This window comes from Cervus canadensis, chromosome X (assembly GCF_019320065.1).
Source record: "Cervus canadensis isolate Bull #8, Minnesota chromosome X, ASM1932006v1, whole genome shotgun sequence".
NCBI classification, from domain to species: Eukaryota; Metazoa; Chordata; class Mammalia; order Artiodactyla; family Cervidae; genus Cervus; species Cervus canadensis.
The window spans coordinates 86287618-86304766 of record NC_057419.1 but is presented as its reverse complement, the minus strand read 5'-3'; the positions used below and the strand labels follow the sequence as shown (position 1 = coordinate 86304766).

Sequence of the window (17149 nt, the reverse complement as noted above, 5' to 3'; positions counted from 1 at the left end):
AGAATCCCATGGACAGAGAAGACTGGTGGGCTACAGTCCATAGTGTCGCGACAGTCCATAGACACGACTGAAGTGACTTAGCTTGCACTGCACGCAGGCCACTAAACCAATACGCAAAGAAGGGAGTCACTGTATTGAACTAAGTAATTGATTCTAATTTTAGGAGGAACTTTAGTTGTTGCTGTACAATGGGACAAAGAGGATTGTGTTCAAAATCCGGGGCCTTGACAGCTGGGAAAGGGAGTAACAAGAGGCAACCCCTCCTGTGTCTTTTGTTACTCTGTTGCTCAACTGTACACATCAACTGAAAACTGCAACAACCCAGCAAAGTCAGGGCCATAGGATTCAGATCCCTCAGGAATGAAGGTTTGTTACACCCAACTAGGTAAAGAACCTCATCTATTCAGGTGCTGACAGAGGGTAAGGCAAGCAGGGAATGGGAGAGTAAAGGCAGCTGTGGTTATCAGCTATGCTTCTCATTCCTTTTATCTTTTCCCCTACTCTCCATCACTATTTTAATGAACAGTAGTGGCTAATATTTTACAGGAAGTATGACTGAAATTATACCACCTTGCAATGATATGGTAGTTTGTGTAACTTCATGCAACTCCTTGGGTGGAGACATGAAATTTTTACTCAGATGAAGGACAAGAATGGATGCTGAGGTATAAAAGAGGTTTATGGTGCTAATTATGGGCCTCCATCATAGCTCAGTTGGTAAATCATCTGCCTGCAATGCAGGAGACCTGGGTTCGATTCCTGGGTCGGGAAGATACCCTGCAGAAGGAAATGGTAACCCACTCCAGTATTCTTGCCTGGAGAATCCCATGGACAGAGGAGCCTCGCAGGCTACAGTCCACGGGATCACAAGAGTCTGACACAACTTAGCGACTAAACCACCACTAGTGCTGATAATATTTCATTTGACCCTGCAGCTCTTCTCTCCACACTTTTTCAACTGACTTGGTGCCCCAGGAGGCTGACCTATGTTGGACTATATTGACAAGATCCCATAACTTCTGATTTCCAGTCAGGTAGAGCTAGTGGGGAACCAGGACAGGAGATCAGAAAGAAAGACAAAGTGAGATCAGGGAATTTGTTCTCTGAAATGTCAGATCAGGCTGACTGTGACCAGGCTCAATCCAAGGTGGTCTTCTATACACAGCTCTTACCTCTTCATGTCTAGAAGTTGTAACAACTCATTATTACTAGCCCAGGTTACCACACTATCTCATATGGATCTCCTATATTCTGCCAACACTTTTGTAAATAATTCTTTTATAAATAAACCCTTCTATTATTTTTTTTAAGAAAATTTTATTTGAGTATAGTTTCTTTACTATGGTTTGTTAGTTTCTACTGTGCAGCAAAGTGAAGCAGCTTACATATACAAATACCCTCTTTAAAAAAAAAAAAACAACTCCTTCCCATTCAGGTCAACACAGAATGTTGAGTAGAGTTCCCTGTGCTGTACAGTAGGTTATCATTAGTTATATATTTTATACATAGTATCAATAGTTAATCCTAATTTCCCAATCCATTGCATTCCCCCCTGTCCACTTGGTATCCATACATTTGTTCTCCACATCTGTGTCTCTATTCCTGCTTTGTAATTTTACAATATTTTTCTCTTTCTGACTTTCTTCACTCTATAAGATAGTCCATCCACATCTCTGCAAATGACCCAATTTTATTCCTTTTTATGGCCAAGTAATATTCCATTGTATATGTGTATCACATCTTCTTTATCCATTTCTCTGTTGATGGACATTTAGGATGTTTCCATTCCCTGGATATTGTAAATAGTGCTGCTTGAACATTGGGGTGCATGTGTGTCTTTTTGAATTATGTTTTTTTTTTTTTCTGGGTATATGCCCAGTAGTGGAATTGGTGGGTGACATAGTAGTTCTATTTTTAGTTTTTTTAAGGAATCTCCATACTATTCTCTATAGTGGCTGTATGAGCTTACATTCCCACCAGCAGTGCAAGGTTTCCTTTTCTCCACACCTTCTCCAGGTTTTATTGTTTGTAGATTTTTTGATAATGGCCATTCTGACAGGTGTGAGGAGATATCTCATTGTAGTTTTCAGTTGCATTTCTCTAATAATTAGTGATTTTGAGCATGTGATTCTTGGCTATGTATATGTCTTCTTTGGAGAAATGTCTATTTAGGTTTGCCACCAATTTTTGATTTGGTTGTGAAAGGTTGTTGCTGAATCATGCAAAGATGCTGTGGTTCTTGGCCTCCGGAGGAGAAGAATTCAATCCAGGGCCAGAGACGAGGCTGGATTGCTCAGAGCTTTTGTGTAATAAAATTTTATTAAAGTATAAAGGAGATAGAGAAAGCTTCTGACATAGACATCAGAAGGGGGTAGAAAGAGTACCCCCTTGCTAGTTTTAGCACTGGAATTATATACTCTCAAATTAGTTATTGCAGTGAATCAAAAGAATATCTAGAGGTTGTAAAGACCTCACCAGACCTACTCCCATGATTTACATTTTGAGATAACAGAATTAGCCAGAAGGTTTTTTCAGAGACTGTCCTCAAGCAGGATACATTATTGTTATATAATCCTAAGGAATGTAGAGGGGAAAAAGTATTTGTCCTTTCTTCCTCCTTGAGAATTCCAAACCCCTCCCTCCATGGGGAGCCCTAGACTTCTTATCAACCTGCCTAGGAATTGACTCTATCAGTTGTTTATTGTTTTGATATTGAGTTGCATAAGCTGTTTGCATATTTTAGAGATTGATCCTTTGTTGCTTCCTTGCAAACATTTTCTCCCATTGTGAGGATGTCCTTTTTGTTGTTTATGGTTTACTTTGCTGTGCAAAAGCTCTGACATTTAATTAAGTTCCACTTGTTTATTTTTGTTTGTATTCTCATTACTCTAGGAGGTGACTCAGAAAAGATCTTGCTGTGATTTATGTCAAAGAGTGTTCTGCATATGTTTTCCTCTAAGAGTTTTATAGTGTCTGGACTTAAATTTAGGTCTTTAATTCATTTTGAGTTTATTTTTGTGTGTGGTGTTAGGGAGAGTTCTATTTTCACTCTTTTACATGTAGCTGTCCAGTTTTCCCAGCACCACTTACTGAAGAGGCTGTCGTTTCTCCATTTTATATCCTTGCCTCCTTTGTCATAGATTAGGTAACCATAGGTGCATGGGTTTATCTCTGAGGTTTCTGTTCTGTTCCATTGAACTATATTTTTGTTTTTGTGCCAGTACCATACTGTCCTGAGTACTATAGCCCTGTAGTATAGTCTGAAGTCAGGGAGCCTGATTCTTCCAGCTCTGTTTTTTTTTTTTTTTTTCCTCAAGATTGCTTTGTCTATCCAGGATCTTTTGTGTTTCCATACGAATTGTAATTTTTTGTTCTAGTTCTGTGAAAATTACCATTGGTAGTTTGATAGGGATTGCATTGAATATGTAGACTGCCTTAGGTAGTACAGTCATTTTCACAATATTGATTCTTCCAATCCAAGAACATGGCATATTTCTCCATCTGTACGTGCCATCTTTGATTTCTTTCATCAGTGTCTTATAGTTTTCTGCATATAGGCTTTTTGTCTCCTTAGGTAGGTTTATTCCTAGTTATTCCATTCTTTTTGTTGCAATGGTGAATGGGATTGTTTCCTTAATTTCTCTTTATGATTTTTCATTGTTAGTATATAGGAATGAAAGGGATTTCTGTGCATTAATTTTATATCTTGTGACCTTACTATATTCATTGATTAGCTCTAGTAATTTTCTGGTGGCCTCTTTAGGGTTTTCTAGGTATAGTATCATGTCATCTGCAAACAGTGAGAGTTTTAGTTTTACTTTTTCTTTTCTAATCTGAATTCCTTTTACTTCTTTTTCTTCTTTGATTGACATAGTTAGAACCTCCAAAACTTAAAGAAAAAATAAAAAAATAAAATAAACCCTTTTAAATTATCCTAAATTGTGTGTGCATTCTGTTAAATGACTAGATCTCTGATTGATACAATCCCCTGGGCAGTGCTCTTGGTACAGTCTACTATCTATGGCTGGGTGGGTACAAGCCAGATATCTATGTGAAGTGAAAGCCACTCAGTAGTGTCTGACTTTTTGCGACCCCATGGACGGTAAAATCCATGGAATTCTCCAGGCCAGAATACTGGAGTGGGTAACGATTCCCTTCTCCAGGGGATCTTCCCAACCCCGGGATTGAACCCAGATGTCCTGCATTGCAGGTGGATTCTTTACCAACTGAGCTATCAGTCTATCAGATATGTATAGTCAGTTTATAAAATTTTTATGCACATATATAAGTAACAATAAGTTGATTTTTGTCCTGTTACTTAATTGCAATTATCTTTTAGAATTTGATTGTTAAATATTTATTCAATATTACATAGGACTATTGGGCCTATAGAAATCATTCATATGGGATTCTTGGTTAGGCCTAGAAATACATAGCCATCAGACTTGAGCAGACATTAAATGACTGCTTAATGACAAAAAAAAAAGGTATATATATATATATAAAGCTTCACACCTGGTGGGTTGATATTCATATTTCTATCTTGTTTTATGCACTGACATATTATTGAGATTGCTTTGAGTTATATACTACATCATGGATTTTATTCATTGCTTTCCCTCCTGTTCATTTGTGATAGATGTAATGGGGTTATAATATGGTTCTTCACTTTCTATTAAGTTTGCTGTACTTACAAAACTTTATCTGAGTAAAGAGGCTATAATAAAGGGAAACATCTTTCTCTGAATTATATCTGAAGAAGATCTATAAAAATTAATACTCTGAAAGTTGGGATAAGGAATGAATAGTGTATATCTTAAAAAAAATAGGTAAACAAATAGAATAAAGATTATATTTTGGGGTGGATGGGTTGAAACTGAGATATACTGATAACAAAATAATTAAGTTGTTCTGGGCCACTGAAGACAGAAAGAGGATTATAATTACCTCTGTGAAAGAAGAAAATCTGTTTCATGAAGAGAAGACAGGAGAAAATGAGATCTTTAAACTGTAGGGAATTTATTTTACTATTTGCACTTTGGTGATATATTGATGTAAATACATACACACACACATAAAGGAAGGGAGTGTTAAGAATTGGGGGGCAGTAAGGTACTATACTGGGATGCAAAGGGTATCTGTTGCTTTTGAAATGGAAAAGATAGTAGTGATTGAAATGCTGGAGAGTCTTAAAGCCTAAATATTTTCCATGGATTAACTCATTTAATTGTAGGGCTGCTGTGAAGCAGGTGATCTTCAAGGCCTGCATTTCTACATTGTACGGTCTCCAAATTTGGCATTAGGTTTTTGCACTTAATTTGGCAAACAAAGTTTATGGTAAAAACCACAACATATTAATCAAAACTAATAACTTTTACCAATCTCCTGTTTCATAGCATTTAATGTCAATTATATAATAACTATGCTTACGTGAAATGATTGACAATAAAATGATTGGCCTAGGTTCTGAATTGGGATGAGATGAAGGTAGTCACACAGCTATCAACAGACAGCTGTTAACTGTGTATAGAAAAGATTTAGAAATACTCATATGAAAAGGGATTTTCAAGTCTGGAAACAATGAAAGACATAAGTACTTATTTTAAATATATAAACAATAATCCTTCCATGAAGTTGGGAAGAGATAATACAAAGCTCCTTTGGTGGAAGGCTTAATTGCTTATAGTAGCCCTTCAGAGAATGTGGGGTGGGGGGCCCTTTGGCCAGACTACATATTTGAATCCTGTAAAAGATTGATACAATGCTGTCAAAGGAAATGAGAAAGGGAACAGGATTTATAACCTTTATTTTTTCAAAACCTTTAATTTTTAGTATCAACTAAATTTTTTGAAGATATCCTTTAAAATTATTTCTGTGAAACAGGATTTTCCTGAAAGTACTACATATAATCAGACTCCATAAGTAAAGTAATAAATGAAAGACTACTTTCCTGAGTTGTCAGCTTCCTTATCTAAAACTCTTTGATGCAATTCCACAGGGCCTAAAAATATCAGGGAATAGTCTGAATGGTGGGAATACTAACCTCATAGTCTGCAGGCCTTTCACAGAGTAGGATGTACAAACCAAATGCAGAGGCCCTCAAACCACCCAGGTTTTTCTTCTTGTGTGGAGAATAACTTGGATTTTAAAAGATGATACTTTAACCAGTTATTCTTAGATAGTACTATTGCTAAAAACATTAGATCAATATTTTTTTAAATTTGATGATGTAATATAACTATTTTAATTGATACAAATGGTTATTTTAATGATTAGTAAGTTAGTTTCTATTCTATTTCATAAGTTTATAAAAGCTATAGAATTTTAAGTTCTCAGTAAGATAGTAAAATGGGTGATGAATTTTTCAGTATATAAAGTAATTCTATAAATTTATGTCAGCTTAAATTCAAGGAAAAATAAAAGTTTTATTTTCTCCATGTGGGAAACAAGACACTAAAAATAACTAGCAATAAGATGATTTATCATAGAAATATTATTAATTTTTGTAAACAACTTCTGAGAAAAGACATCTAAAAACACCATTTGTAAGAGTTTTTGATTATACCATTCATAGTAGTTTATTGGAAGGAATATTAGCATATTCAAGATGTCCTAAAACAGTTCTGCTTTTAGCAAGTTTCTGAGCACAAAATCATACTCATGGTGTGTTAATATTATCAGCCTCCATCATAAAAATTGATCCAATTTCTACATCCAGAAAATATAATTCCTCAAATAGCTTGCTGTATAATCAGGATTTCAAAGAAGTGCAAGTTACCACTATTCACAATAGTCAATACATGAAAACAATCTAAATGTCCATCAACAGGTGAATGGATAAAGATGTGGTATACATATACAAAGGACTATTATTCAGCCATAAAAATTAAAATATTGCCATTTGCAGCAACATGGATGGACCTAGAGATTCTCATACTAAATGAAGTAAGTCAGAAAGAGAAAAGCACATATCGTATGATATTATTTACATATGCAATCTAAAATATGACACAAATGAACCCATCTCTGAAACAGAAACAGAATCATGGACATAGAGAACAGACTGGTGGTTGCCAAGGAAGAGAGGGTTGGGAGATGGATGGAGTGGGAGGTTGAGGTTAGCAGATGTAAACTTTTATGTAAAGAATGGAAAGATAACAAGGTGCTACTGTATAGGACAAAGGACTATATTCAATATCTTATGATAAATCATAATGGAAAAGAATCAAAAAACAAAAATATGTGCAAGTCAGATTAATTATGCCCAGTATATCAATGTATAGAAAGTGGTGTTTCCCTTTGTTCTAGTAGAAATTTGGTAAGATGCACTAGATTTTCTTTCATTTTATGAACCTTGAAAATCTTATGCTATGTGAAAAAAGCCAGCCACAAAAGACCACATATTGTATAATTTCATTTATATGACATCTATAGAAACAGAAAGTATGTGGAGGCTAGAGGTTAATGGGGAGGATAGGATTTCTTTTTTGAAGTGATTAAAATGTCCTAATGGGTTGTGGTTATCTTTGTATATATCTGTGAGTATATTAAACAAAACACTGAATTACATATTTTTAAATATGGATTTTATGACACATGAATTATCTCAATAAGCCATTTACAAACTGAGTCAGGGAGCAGATACATAGCAATGGTACACTGGATTTATTCAGACTCTCCTTTGTCCAAGGGCTTGACCAGCTAATTCAATTTAATGAAAGTTATGAGGCACCTATCATATGCAAAATACTGTGTACCATCATTGCAAGAGATAAAAGATGAAACAGCCTCTACTTTTCAGGAGACTACAATGAAGAAAGGAAAATGATGATATAATAATAAAATAATAATGGTGATGATGATGATGTTAGGAAGAGGAGAAAAGAAGAAGTAGCATTCACTGAGTATTTTCTATGTTCCAAAAACTGTATTAAATACTTTAAATGTTATTTTATCTAATTCTCATAGCAGTCACAGAGACAGATATTGTTGTTTTTCTGATTTTGTATCTGAGGAAATACATGTAAGAGGTGAACTAACTTACTTAGGGTCACATATCAAGAAATGGCAGGGTGAGAATTTTAAACTAGTACTTATCCAAGAGTCAATGCTCTTAACAACCTAAGCCCACAGATATACAAAATATATAATACAACATTTTATAGAACTAACACCAAAAAAAAAAAAAAACAACAGATTTCCTTTTTATCACAGGGGATTGGAATGCAAAAGTAAGAAGTCAAGAGATACCTGGAAAACAGGCAAGTTTGGCCTTGGAGTACAAAATGAAGCAGAACAAAGGCTAACAGGGTTTTGTCAAGAGAATACGCTGGTCATAGCAAGCACCTGCTTCCAACAACACAAGAGAAGACTCTACACATGGACATTACCAGATGGTCAATATCGAAATCAGATTGATTATGCTCTTTGTAGTCAAAGATGAAGAAACTCTATATGATCAGTAAAAACAAGACCAGGAGCTGGTTGTGGCTCAGATCATGAGCTCCTTATTGCAAAGTTCAGGCTTAAATTGAAGAACATAGAGAAAACCATGAGGTCATTCAGGTATGACCTAAATCAAATCCTGTATGATTATAGAGTGGAGGTGATAAATAGATTCAAGGGATCAGATCTAGTACACAGAGTGCCTAAAGAACTATGTACAGAGGTTTGTAATATTGTACAGGAGGCAGTGAACTACAACAAAAACATCCCAAAGAAAAACAAATGCAAGAAGGCAAAGTTGTTGTCTGAGGAGGCTCTACAACTAGCAAAAGAAAAGAAGAAAAGCAAAAGGCAAGGGAGACAGGGAAAGATATACCCAATTGAATGCAGAGTTCCAGAGAATAGCAAGAAGAGACAAGAAGGCCAACTTAAATGAACAATGCAAAGAAATAGAGGAAAACAAAAGATTTGGGAAAGACTAGAGATCTCTTCAAGAAAATTGAAGATATCAAGGGAACATTTCAAGCAAGGACCTAAAAGAAGAAGAAGAGATTAAGAGTTGGCAAGAATACACAAAAGTACTATACAAAAAAGGTCTTAATGACCCGGATAACCACAAGGGTATGGTCACTCACCTAGAGCCAGAGATTTGGAGTGTGAAGTCAAGTGGGCCTTAGGAAGCATTACTACAAACAAAGCTAGTGGAAGTGATGAAATTCCGACTGATCTATTTCAAATCATAAAAGATGATGTTAAACTTCTGTACTCTATATGTGTGCAAATTTGGAAAACTGAGCAGGGGCCACAGGACTGGAAAAGATCACTTTTCATTCCAATTCCAAAGAAGGGTAATGCCAAAAAATGTTCCAACTACCATACAATTGCACTAATTTAACATTCTAGTAAGGTTATGCTCAAAATCCTTCAACCTAGGCTTCAGCCGTATGTGAAGCCAGAAATTCCAGATGTAGAATCTGGGTTTTAAAGAGACAGAGGAACCAGACATTAAATTACCAACATTTGTTGCATAATGGAGAAATCAAGGGAATTCCAGAAAAATACCTCCTTCTGCTTCACTGACTATACTAAACCTTTGACTGTGTGGATCACAATAAACTGGAAATTCTTAAAGAGAGGGGAATACCAGACCACCTTAACTGTCTCCTGAGAAACCTATATGCAGGTAAAGAAGCATCAGTTAGAACCAGACATCGAACAACTGACTGGTTCAAAATTGGGAAGGGAGTAAGAGAAGGCTGTATATTGTCACCCTGCTTATTTACCTTATTTGCAGAGTACATCATGTGAAATGCTGGGCTGGATAGAGCACAAGCTGGAATCAAGATTGCCAGGAGAAATATCAATAACTTCAGATATGCAGAGGATACCACCCTTATGGCAGAAAGCAAAGAGGAACTGAAGAGACTCTTGATGAGAGTGAAAGAGGAGAGTGAAAAAGCTGGTTGGAAACCAACATTCAAAAAACCAAGATCATGGTATCTGGTCCCATCACTTCATGGCAATTAGAAGGGGACACATTGGAAGCAGTGACAGATTTTATTTTCTTGGACTCCAAAATCACTGTGGACAGTGACTGCAGCCATAAAATTTAAAAGACTTGCTGTTTGGAAGGAAAGCTATGATAAACCTAGATAGTGTATTAAAAAGCAGAGACATCACTTCTCTGACAAAGGTCTGTATAATCAAAGTGAAAGTGAAAGTCACTTAGTTGTGTCTGACTCTTTGTGACCCTATGGACTATACAGTCCATGGAATTCTCCAGGCCAGAATACTGGAGTGGGTAGCCTTTCTCTTCTCCAGGGGATCTTCCCAAGCCAGGGAGCAGACTCATGTCTCCCACATTGCAGGAGGATTCTTTTTTTTTTTTTGAAAATACTTTTATTCAACATATATACAATGCTAAATGATATCTTTACAGAGTCTATTAATATTAGCCGGTCATTGATGTTAGACTTCCCAGAGGAGCTCTTATACCACTAAGGCTTGTTTAAAGGTCAGTCATTTGTGACTATCAATTAATACAACATTTATAAAAGGCATATACCAAAATTGTAAATGAACATGCCCTTTGACTCTGTTCACTTTAGGAATTGTTCCTACAGAAAAACCTGGACAGATAGGCAAAGACATGTACAAGGGTCCAGTATAGGGATGGTTAAATTCTGATGCATTAATATGACTGAATCATATGTAAGTGTTAAGTAATTGGTGAGGCCTGGTATAGAAAACTGTGACATGTGCTATACAAGAAGCAGGTTGCAGAATAATGTGAAAAATATTACTGCCTATTATGTCTGTCCACATGAATTAAAGTTATAATAATTAGCATTTATTAAGCATTTACTATTAAGCACTACTCTTAATTACATTAGATGTATTCAGTAACTCATTTAATCCTCACTGTAGCCCTAGTTAGCTTTTAACCCCTATTTTAAAAGAAGAGTTTAATTCTTCAAGTTCATGGCTAATAAGTACCCAAGCCACAATTTGAACCCAAATCATCTGGCTTCCAGATTGCTCTACTGTGCCTCTCAAAAATATAAGGGAGAGTATACTTTACTTTGACACACATCTACTATATCTGACTTTGATTCTAGAGTAAACATGTGATTTGCATTTGGGAAAAAAAATTAAAGTCAGCCACCTTAATTAGATGTCAAGTTCAAGCATTTAATTTTCCATTGAAAGTTTACCAAAACAGCAAATCCAAAGTTAGGGAAAACAGCTACATAAGACGAGCTTAATTTAGATTAAATATGTTGAGGCAGACATACCCATACACAGTACAAACCCCAGGATGATTCAATAGAGACTATTACTGGGTCTCATTCTTCAGGAATAGAGCTTTTCTGGTACTGTTTGTTGCCAGAGGCTTCCTCCTTACTTAACCAAATTTTGCAAACTATAAAGCATAAAGCAAGTTGGAATTTTCCCTCTCAAATATTTTTAAAGGAAAATACCCTTTATGTAGTCAAAAAGGGAAAGAACTTGCTATTAAATCTACTTGCCATGTCTGAACCATGTTACCCTGTCTGCACACCACCCCTTGGCTGTATCATCTCTTGACTGCACTAGCACCAGCCCCTCTAGGTCTGCTTGCCTCCCTCTAGGTTCTTCACAGGACAACCATAATGAGATTCTGAAAAAGAAAATTTGATCCTGTCATAGGCTTCCTCCTTTAAAATTCTTCCAAGAGCTTTTCATTGTTGTTGGGATAAAAACAAATATCCTTCAGGAGGCCAATAAGGCTTTGCAGCCTCTGGTTTCTGGACACTATTACAACTCCAGGAGGATTGTTTACCAGCTGAGCCACAGGGAAGCCCAAGAATACAGGAGTGGGTAGCCTACCTATTATCCAGCGGATCTTCCCAACCCAGGAATCGAACCAGGGTCTCCTGCGTCGCAGGTGAATTTTTTGCCAACTAAGTTATCAGGGAAGATTATATATAATCAAAGGTATGGTTTTTCCAGTAGTCATATACGGATGTGAGTGTTGGACCATAAAGAAGGCTGAGTGCTGAAGAATTGATACTTTTGAATTGTGGTGCTGGAGAAGATTATTGAGAGTCCCTTGGACTGCAAGGAGATCAAATCAGCCAATTCAATAAACCCTGAATATTTAATAAATATATTTAAGAAATATATTAAATCAGAATATTCAATAAACCCTGAATATTTATTGGAAGGACTGAGGCTGAAGCTGAAGCTCCAATACTCTGGCCATGTCATGCAAAAAGCTGACTCATTGGAAAAAGCACTACAGTTACTAGTAATGTGCTCTATGTGATTCATAAGAATAGCTTTAGACACAGTATTTAAGTAAATTTGTGGGATGGGAAGCAGTGGGAAAGTCAGTAAGAAAGTAGACAAGAGATGGGGGGAAATCAATACAATCTAGATTAAGAATGTAATTGCAAGCAGAAAAAGAAAAATTTAAAAGATCTCAGACTGAAGATAAAGATTATATTGGAGATAAGGAGAATGAATAGAATTGGGGGTTCTGGTTTTGTATCTTGTGATACTTTCTTTGGCTATTACAAATTTATTTTGAGGAAGGTTCACCTTTGACATTGTGATTCTGTGGTCATTTTCTGTTTGACCATATTTATTTTACCGAAAAAAGAAGTATTTAATTTGTGATGTAGGTTTGAAGCTACTTCATGATTCATGAAAATTGTAGTCAAACATTCAAGCATACCTATGTACTTCAGAACTGAACTAGTTTTCTTAGTCCTACTTGAGCTGCAAATAAGATGTGTTCTTTCTTCAAATGACTATCACTTTTGACTTTCATGACACATACAGCAATCTACCTTGTTCTTGTTGTTCAGTCACTAAGTCGTGACTGACTTTTTGCAAGTTCATGGACTACAGCATGTCAGACTCCTCTGATCTCCACAGTCTCCTGGAATTGATTAAAATTTATGTCTATTGAGTCAATGATGCTATCTAGCTATCTCATCCTCTGCTGACCCCTTCTCCTTTTACCTTCAATCATTCCCAACATCAGAGCATAAGGGATAACTTATTTAGCTTTTAGTCTGCAGGCAACATGTTAAATGTTCACCTAAATCTACTTAGTCTATTGTCTTCTATATATTTCCTTATCACTTTTTTTAACCATCATCTATACTTACATGTAAAAAGTAGCATCCCTATTCTTCACTGATTCCTATGAGTGCTTTAAAACTGCCTTCCGAAAACCTTTACTAGCAGATTGTTTTGGTCATAATCAGAGGAATAATGAAGTAGTTTTACTTCCTAGACAGTTATTATTGCTGATAAGTGTGAAATATCCTAGGCCACCCTCTTCTTCAGTCATTACATAAAAACCAAGGCAAGTAAAACAACATTTCCTTCTGTTATGGCATAAATTATTACTTTTGAATCATTCTGCTGACTACATGAAGATGTGACAGAAATAAGTGAGTTATTTTATGTAAATAATGAAATAGACATTCCAGAGTTGTATGTTACTATTCAGAGTACGATAGTTGATTGCTGCAGTAATGAAAAGGAAGACCCAAAATCTCAGTGGCTTAACACATAACAGTTTATTTCTCACACTCAAAACATTCACCCCAAGTCCATCAGCTCTTCAGGGCAGGTCCCTTACAAACAGAGACTTAGAGATACAGGTTGCATCCATCTTGTAGGTACACCATTTAGAGCACACTGCTTTCAGGTCCACATGGCAGGTAAAGAGAGCTGGAGGGTCACATAGGACTTTTTACTGCACCAGTACTGAAACGACACATCACTTTTGTTTATAATTTCTCTGTAATCCCTCTGCTAGAAGTAATAAATGGCATTGCCTAACTACAGGGGCTGGGAAGTGAATGCGAGCACATAGATATTTGATAGCTGTTAATGTCTTTGCCACATTCTACAAATAACACATGCTTTTTAATATTTTAATAAAAAATAATTTTTGGAAAACTCTATATGGATAAAAATATCCCTTAAATATAATAGTTTTTATTTGCATATAGATATAGCTATATTTTAGGAAACAGCTACAGTTACGAAGTTTCAGTGTGACCTAACAAGGCATTACATTTATAATTTTCCAAGAATGTTACTGAGAGATTCTGGTGTATGCACTGCAAAAATTTGGGGAGTCAATATGTTACTTATCCACCAGATGTTTTCCATCTTTATAATAATTTTACTTCTGACTCAGGGGAGCTGACATAAAATCAGCTTAAAAAAATAGCTATCTATTCTCTCCTCATGCCAAAATACTTTGTACATATGACATTACAATTAGCACAGTATCTGTAATGGGTGTTTTTTAGGCATCAATTTATAATTCATATCGCTCTGATATAAAATATGTAAAGCAAAAATAAATTTCAACTTATTTCAGCATAGTGGTAAACATGAATCAGCAACAAACATGAGGCAACAAACTCCAAATCTTAGTAAAATATGAAACAGATTACAATTTCCTAATTTAACTCCTATTTTAACTCAATATTAATGCTTAAGACAACAAATTTTTAAACAGCATACTAAGATTTTTGCAGTAGTTTTATGTAACAAGACTTGCTTATAGTAAACCAGCTTCAATATGAAGGCATTAAATATTTTCATAACTTTTTTTTACATGCTAAATATTTTAGAAAGTATGCAATCAAACACAGTAATGAAATTAATATAGTAAGATTAAGAAATTAAAAACTTGAAACTTGTACCCTAAGCATAAATCATATTAAAAAAGGATTACTGATTATATAGAATGTCCCTGGATAATCAAAACTTAATAGTATAAAACATGCAAAACATTTCAGGATAAAGATTTATTAATAAAAAAATACCAGGGTCTATTTAAAATGATTCTCCTCCAAAGGGTATCAAAGTTAATTAAAATCATGTAACATTCTAACACTAAATATTATTCAGTACTGTTGAATTGGAGGTCAGTTTTATAAAACTGGGGTTTTACATATACTGTAAATTGTTGTCTTTCTTGTTCATGTGAAGCAGCATACATTACTAAGTAAGAAAAGAATGGATGCTCCACTAGCAAAAATAGGATGTGTAAGTATCAAAGGCACACTATTCAGCTCACCAAAGTGATAGCAAACTCTTTTTCCCCCACAAGCCCTTTCCCCATGTAAACAAAAGTTTATTAAGGAGAAAAGAAAAATAAACTAAATTTTAATCTTCAAACGTAAATATTTAGAGACATTAATGTTAAGTCCATGCTTCAAAAAGGTCAACTATTGTTGCCTGGGTATTTCTGAATATATTTTAAAGATGTATCCAAATTAGATACTTTCGACATTAGATACATTGTTTGGTCAGAATTATTTATCATCTAAAACGTCAATTTAATTCTAAACATTTTAACCACTAGTATGACAACACGATTTTAGCTCTCAGAGAAATTAGCCAGTGGAGGGAAAAACACGTAAACAAAACAAAACCCTACATTTAAGCTGCAGGCAACAATTACGGCACTTTCTGGCACAGTGGCATTTGACTGGCAACAAAGTCAGGAATAATTCTACTAACACAGGGAAACTCATGCATTTTGGTAAATATGCTCTAACACTCACAGTTGAATTTTCCTATAGACCTTCCTTGCTTTTTTCAACAGGTAAATCTTCCTTTTTTCACTTGATACTATCCTGATTTGTGACTTGAACCTGATTTCTTTTTCTTCTTCTTACTATGTTTTTTGTGCTGTTTCTTTTTCTTCTTCTTTGCTTTTTCTTGCTCTTCACGTCTTCTCTTCTTTTTTGCTTGAATCTCCTCTTCATAATCTGATTCTGATGAGGACTCCAATGATAAAAGTTTATTCTCAGAACAAGTCTTCTTTCTTTTTTTGCTGAGACTTCTAATACACTTTTCTTTCTCTGTTTCATCCTTTGACTTCTTTTTCTTTTTCACAGATTCCTTGCTCTCAGATTCACAATCACATGGAGAGCTTTCTGATGATTTGTATGAATGGTTCTTCTTTTTCTTTCTCTTTTTTCCTTCTTTCTTTTCCTCACCTTCAGAATCTGGAGAATTGCTTGAAGAATCAGCGCTTGATGAAGAAGAAGATGAAGACCGACAAGATTTCTTCTTTTTCTTTTTCTTTCTTTCTCTTTTTTTGGATGAGCTCTCATTTCCACTTAATAATTTCTCTCTGCTTTTTTCTAGTTCCTTCTTCCAGTTCTCATTCATTTTTTCTTCAAATTCAGCTAATGCCTTGGAGCCTTTCTTTTTATTTTCTAATTGTTTCTTCACCTCTTCCCAGGTGGGCCTTGGTCGATTCAGATAATCTTGTATTGTTGGGCCTGCAGATTGAGATGGGCCCCTCCATCTGGCCATTGCTATAGGATTCATATAGGCCACCCGATTGTCCCGCTTCCCCATGGTGCCTGATGGTTCCCAGAGCAAACTCTCAGTTGCTAAAGAGAATAAAAACAGACACCCTCCTTAAATTCTTCATCTGCTGGTATACCAAGCAGGTTCCATTCTGTGAGAGAAGCAGATGGAATGATTACAAAACACTTTTAATATAAGACAAAGTAAGCACATAAGTTTAATTGTTCACTGTTTATCACATAGTATGGTAGAAAGATTTACAAAATCTTAGACCTTGAGAAAATATATACACAAAAGTTTTACATGTTTTAGACATTGTGGTGTAAATATAACATAAAGTGTTTTTCATATCTCATGTAAAGTTCTGACTGTTATCTAAATTTTACATAGCTATTTCTTTTTATATTGTATGGTACTTACCTTTTTTCTTTCTTTCATTCTGCCTTATATGGTATAACGAGAGAGAAATGTCTGTAGCCAAATTCTGTACCAGGCAGACCTTCACCATTTCAGTAGAGTGCAGCACAACCCATTCCACTCTTTGACAGAAACCTAGGAGTCATGCCTGAAAAATCCTTCTCCCTCAATTCACATATCCAATTCATTAATAAATCTTGCTGTTTAAACCCCTACAACAAGAGGCCTCATGTTTGTTCACTTCTCTTCAAATATGCTGTCATCAAAATAGTGCAGGTACTGTCACCTGTCACTTGGATTATTCATCTCTCTTAGAGACCAGGGACTGATCAGTGTTGTGCAGTGGATTATCTTATTTGGTCTCTAGACTAATTTAGAGGTTAGTCATAGATCAACGTCCTATGAAGTTGATCCTGTCATTATCCTATTATACAAATGAAGAAAC

At 35.4% G+C, this 17149-nt stretch overlaps 1 protein-coding gene across 12 annotated transcripts in view; it reads right to left on the bottom strand.

Annotated features, from left to right (window-relative positions):
• Positions 1 to 13505: 13505 nt before the first annotated feature.
• FAM133A (family with sequence similarity 133 member A) overlaps positions 13506 to 17149 on the bottom strand; it is an 82418-nt gene continuing 78774 nt past the window's right edge. For all 12 annotated transcript variants that reach the window (XM_043458401.1, XM_043458399.1, XM_043458407.1 and 9 more), the window contains one exon: positions 13506 to 16438. In XM_043458401.1, coding sequence (XP_043314336.1) covers positions 15598 to 16335 — 738 coding nt within the window. In that variant the 5' untranslated portion in view covers positions 16336 to 16438 and the 3' untranslated portion in view covers positions 13506 to 15597. The remainder of the gene's footprint in view (positions 16439 to 17149) is intronic.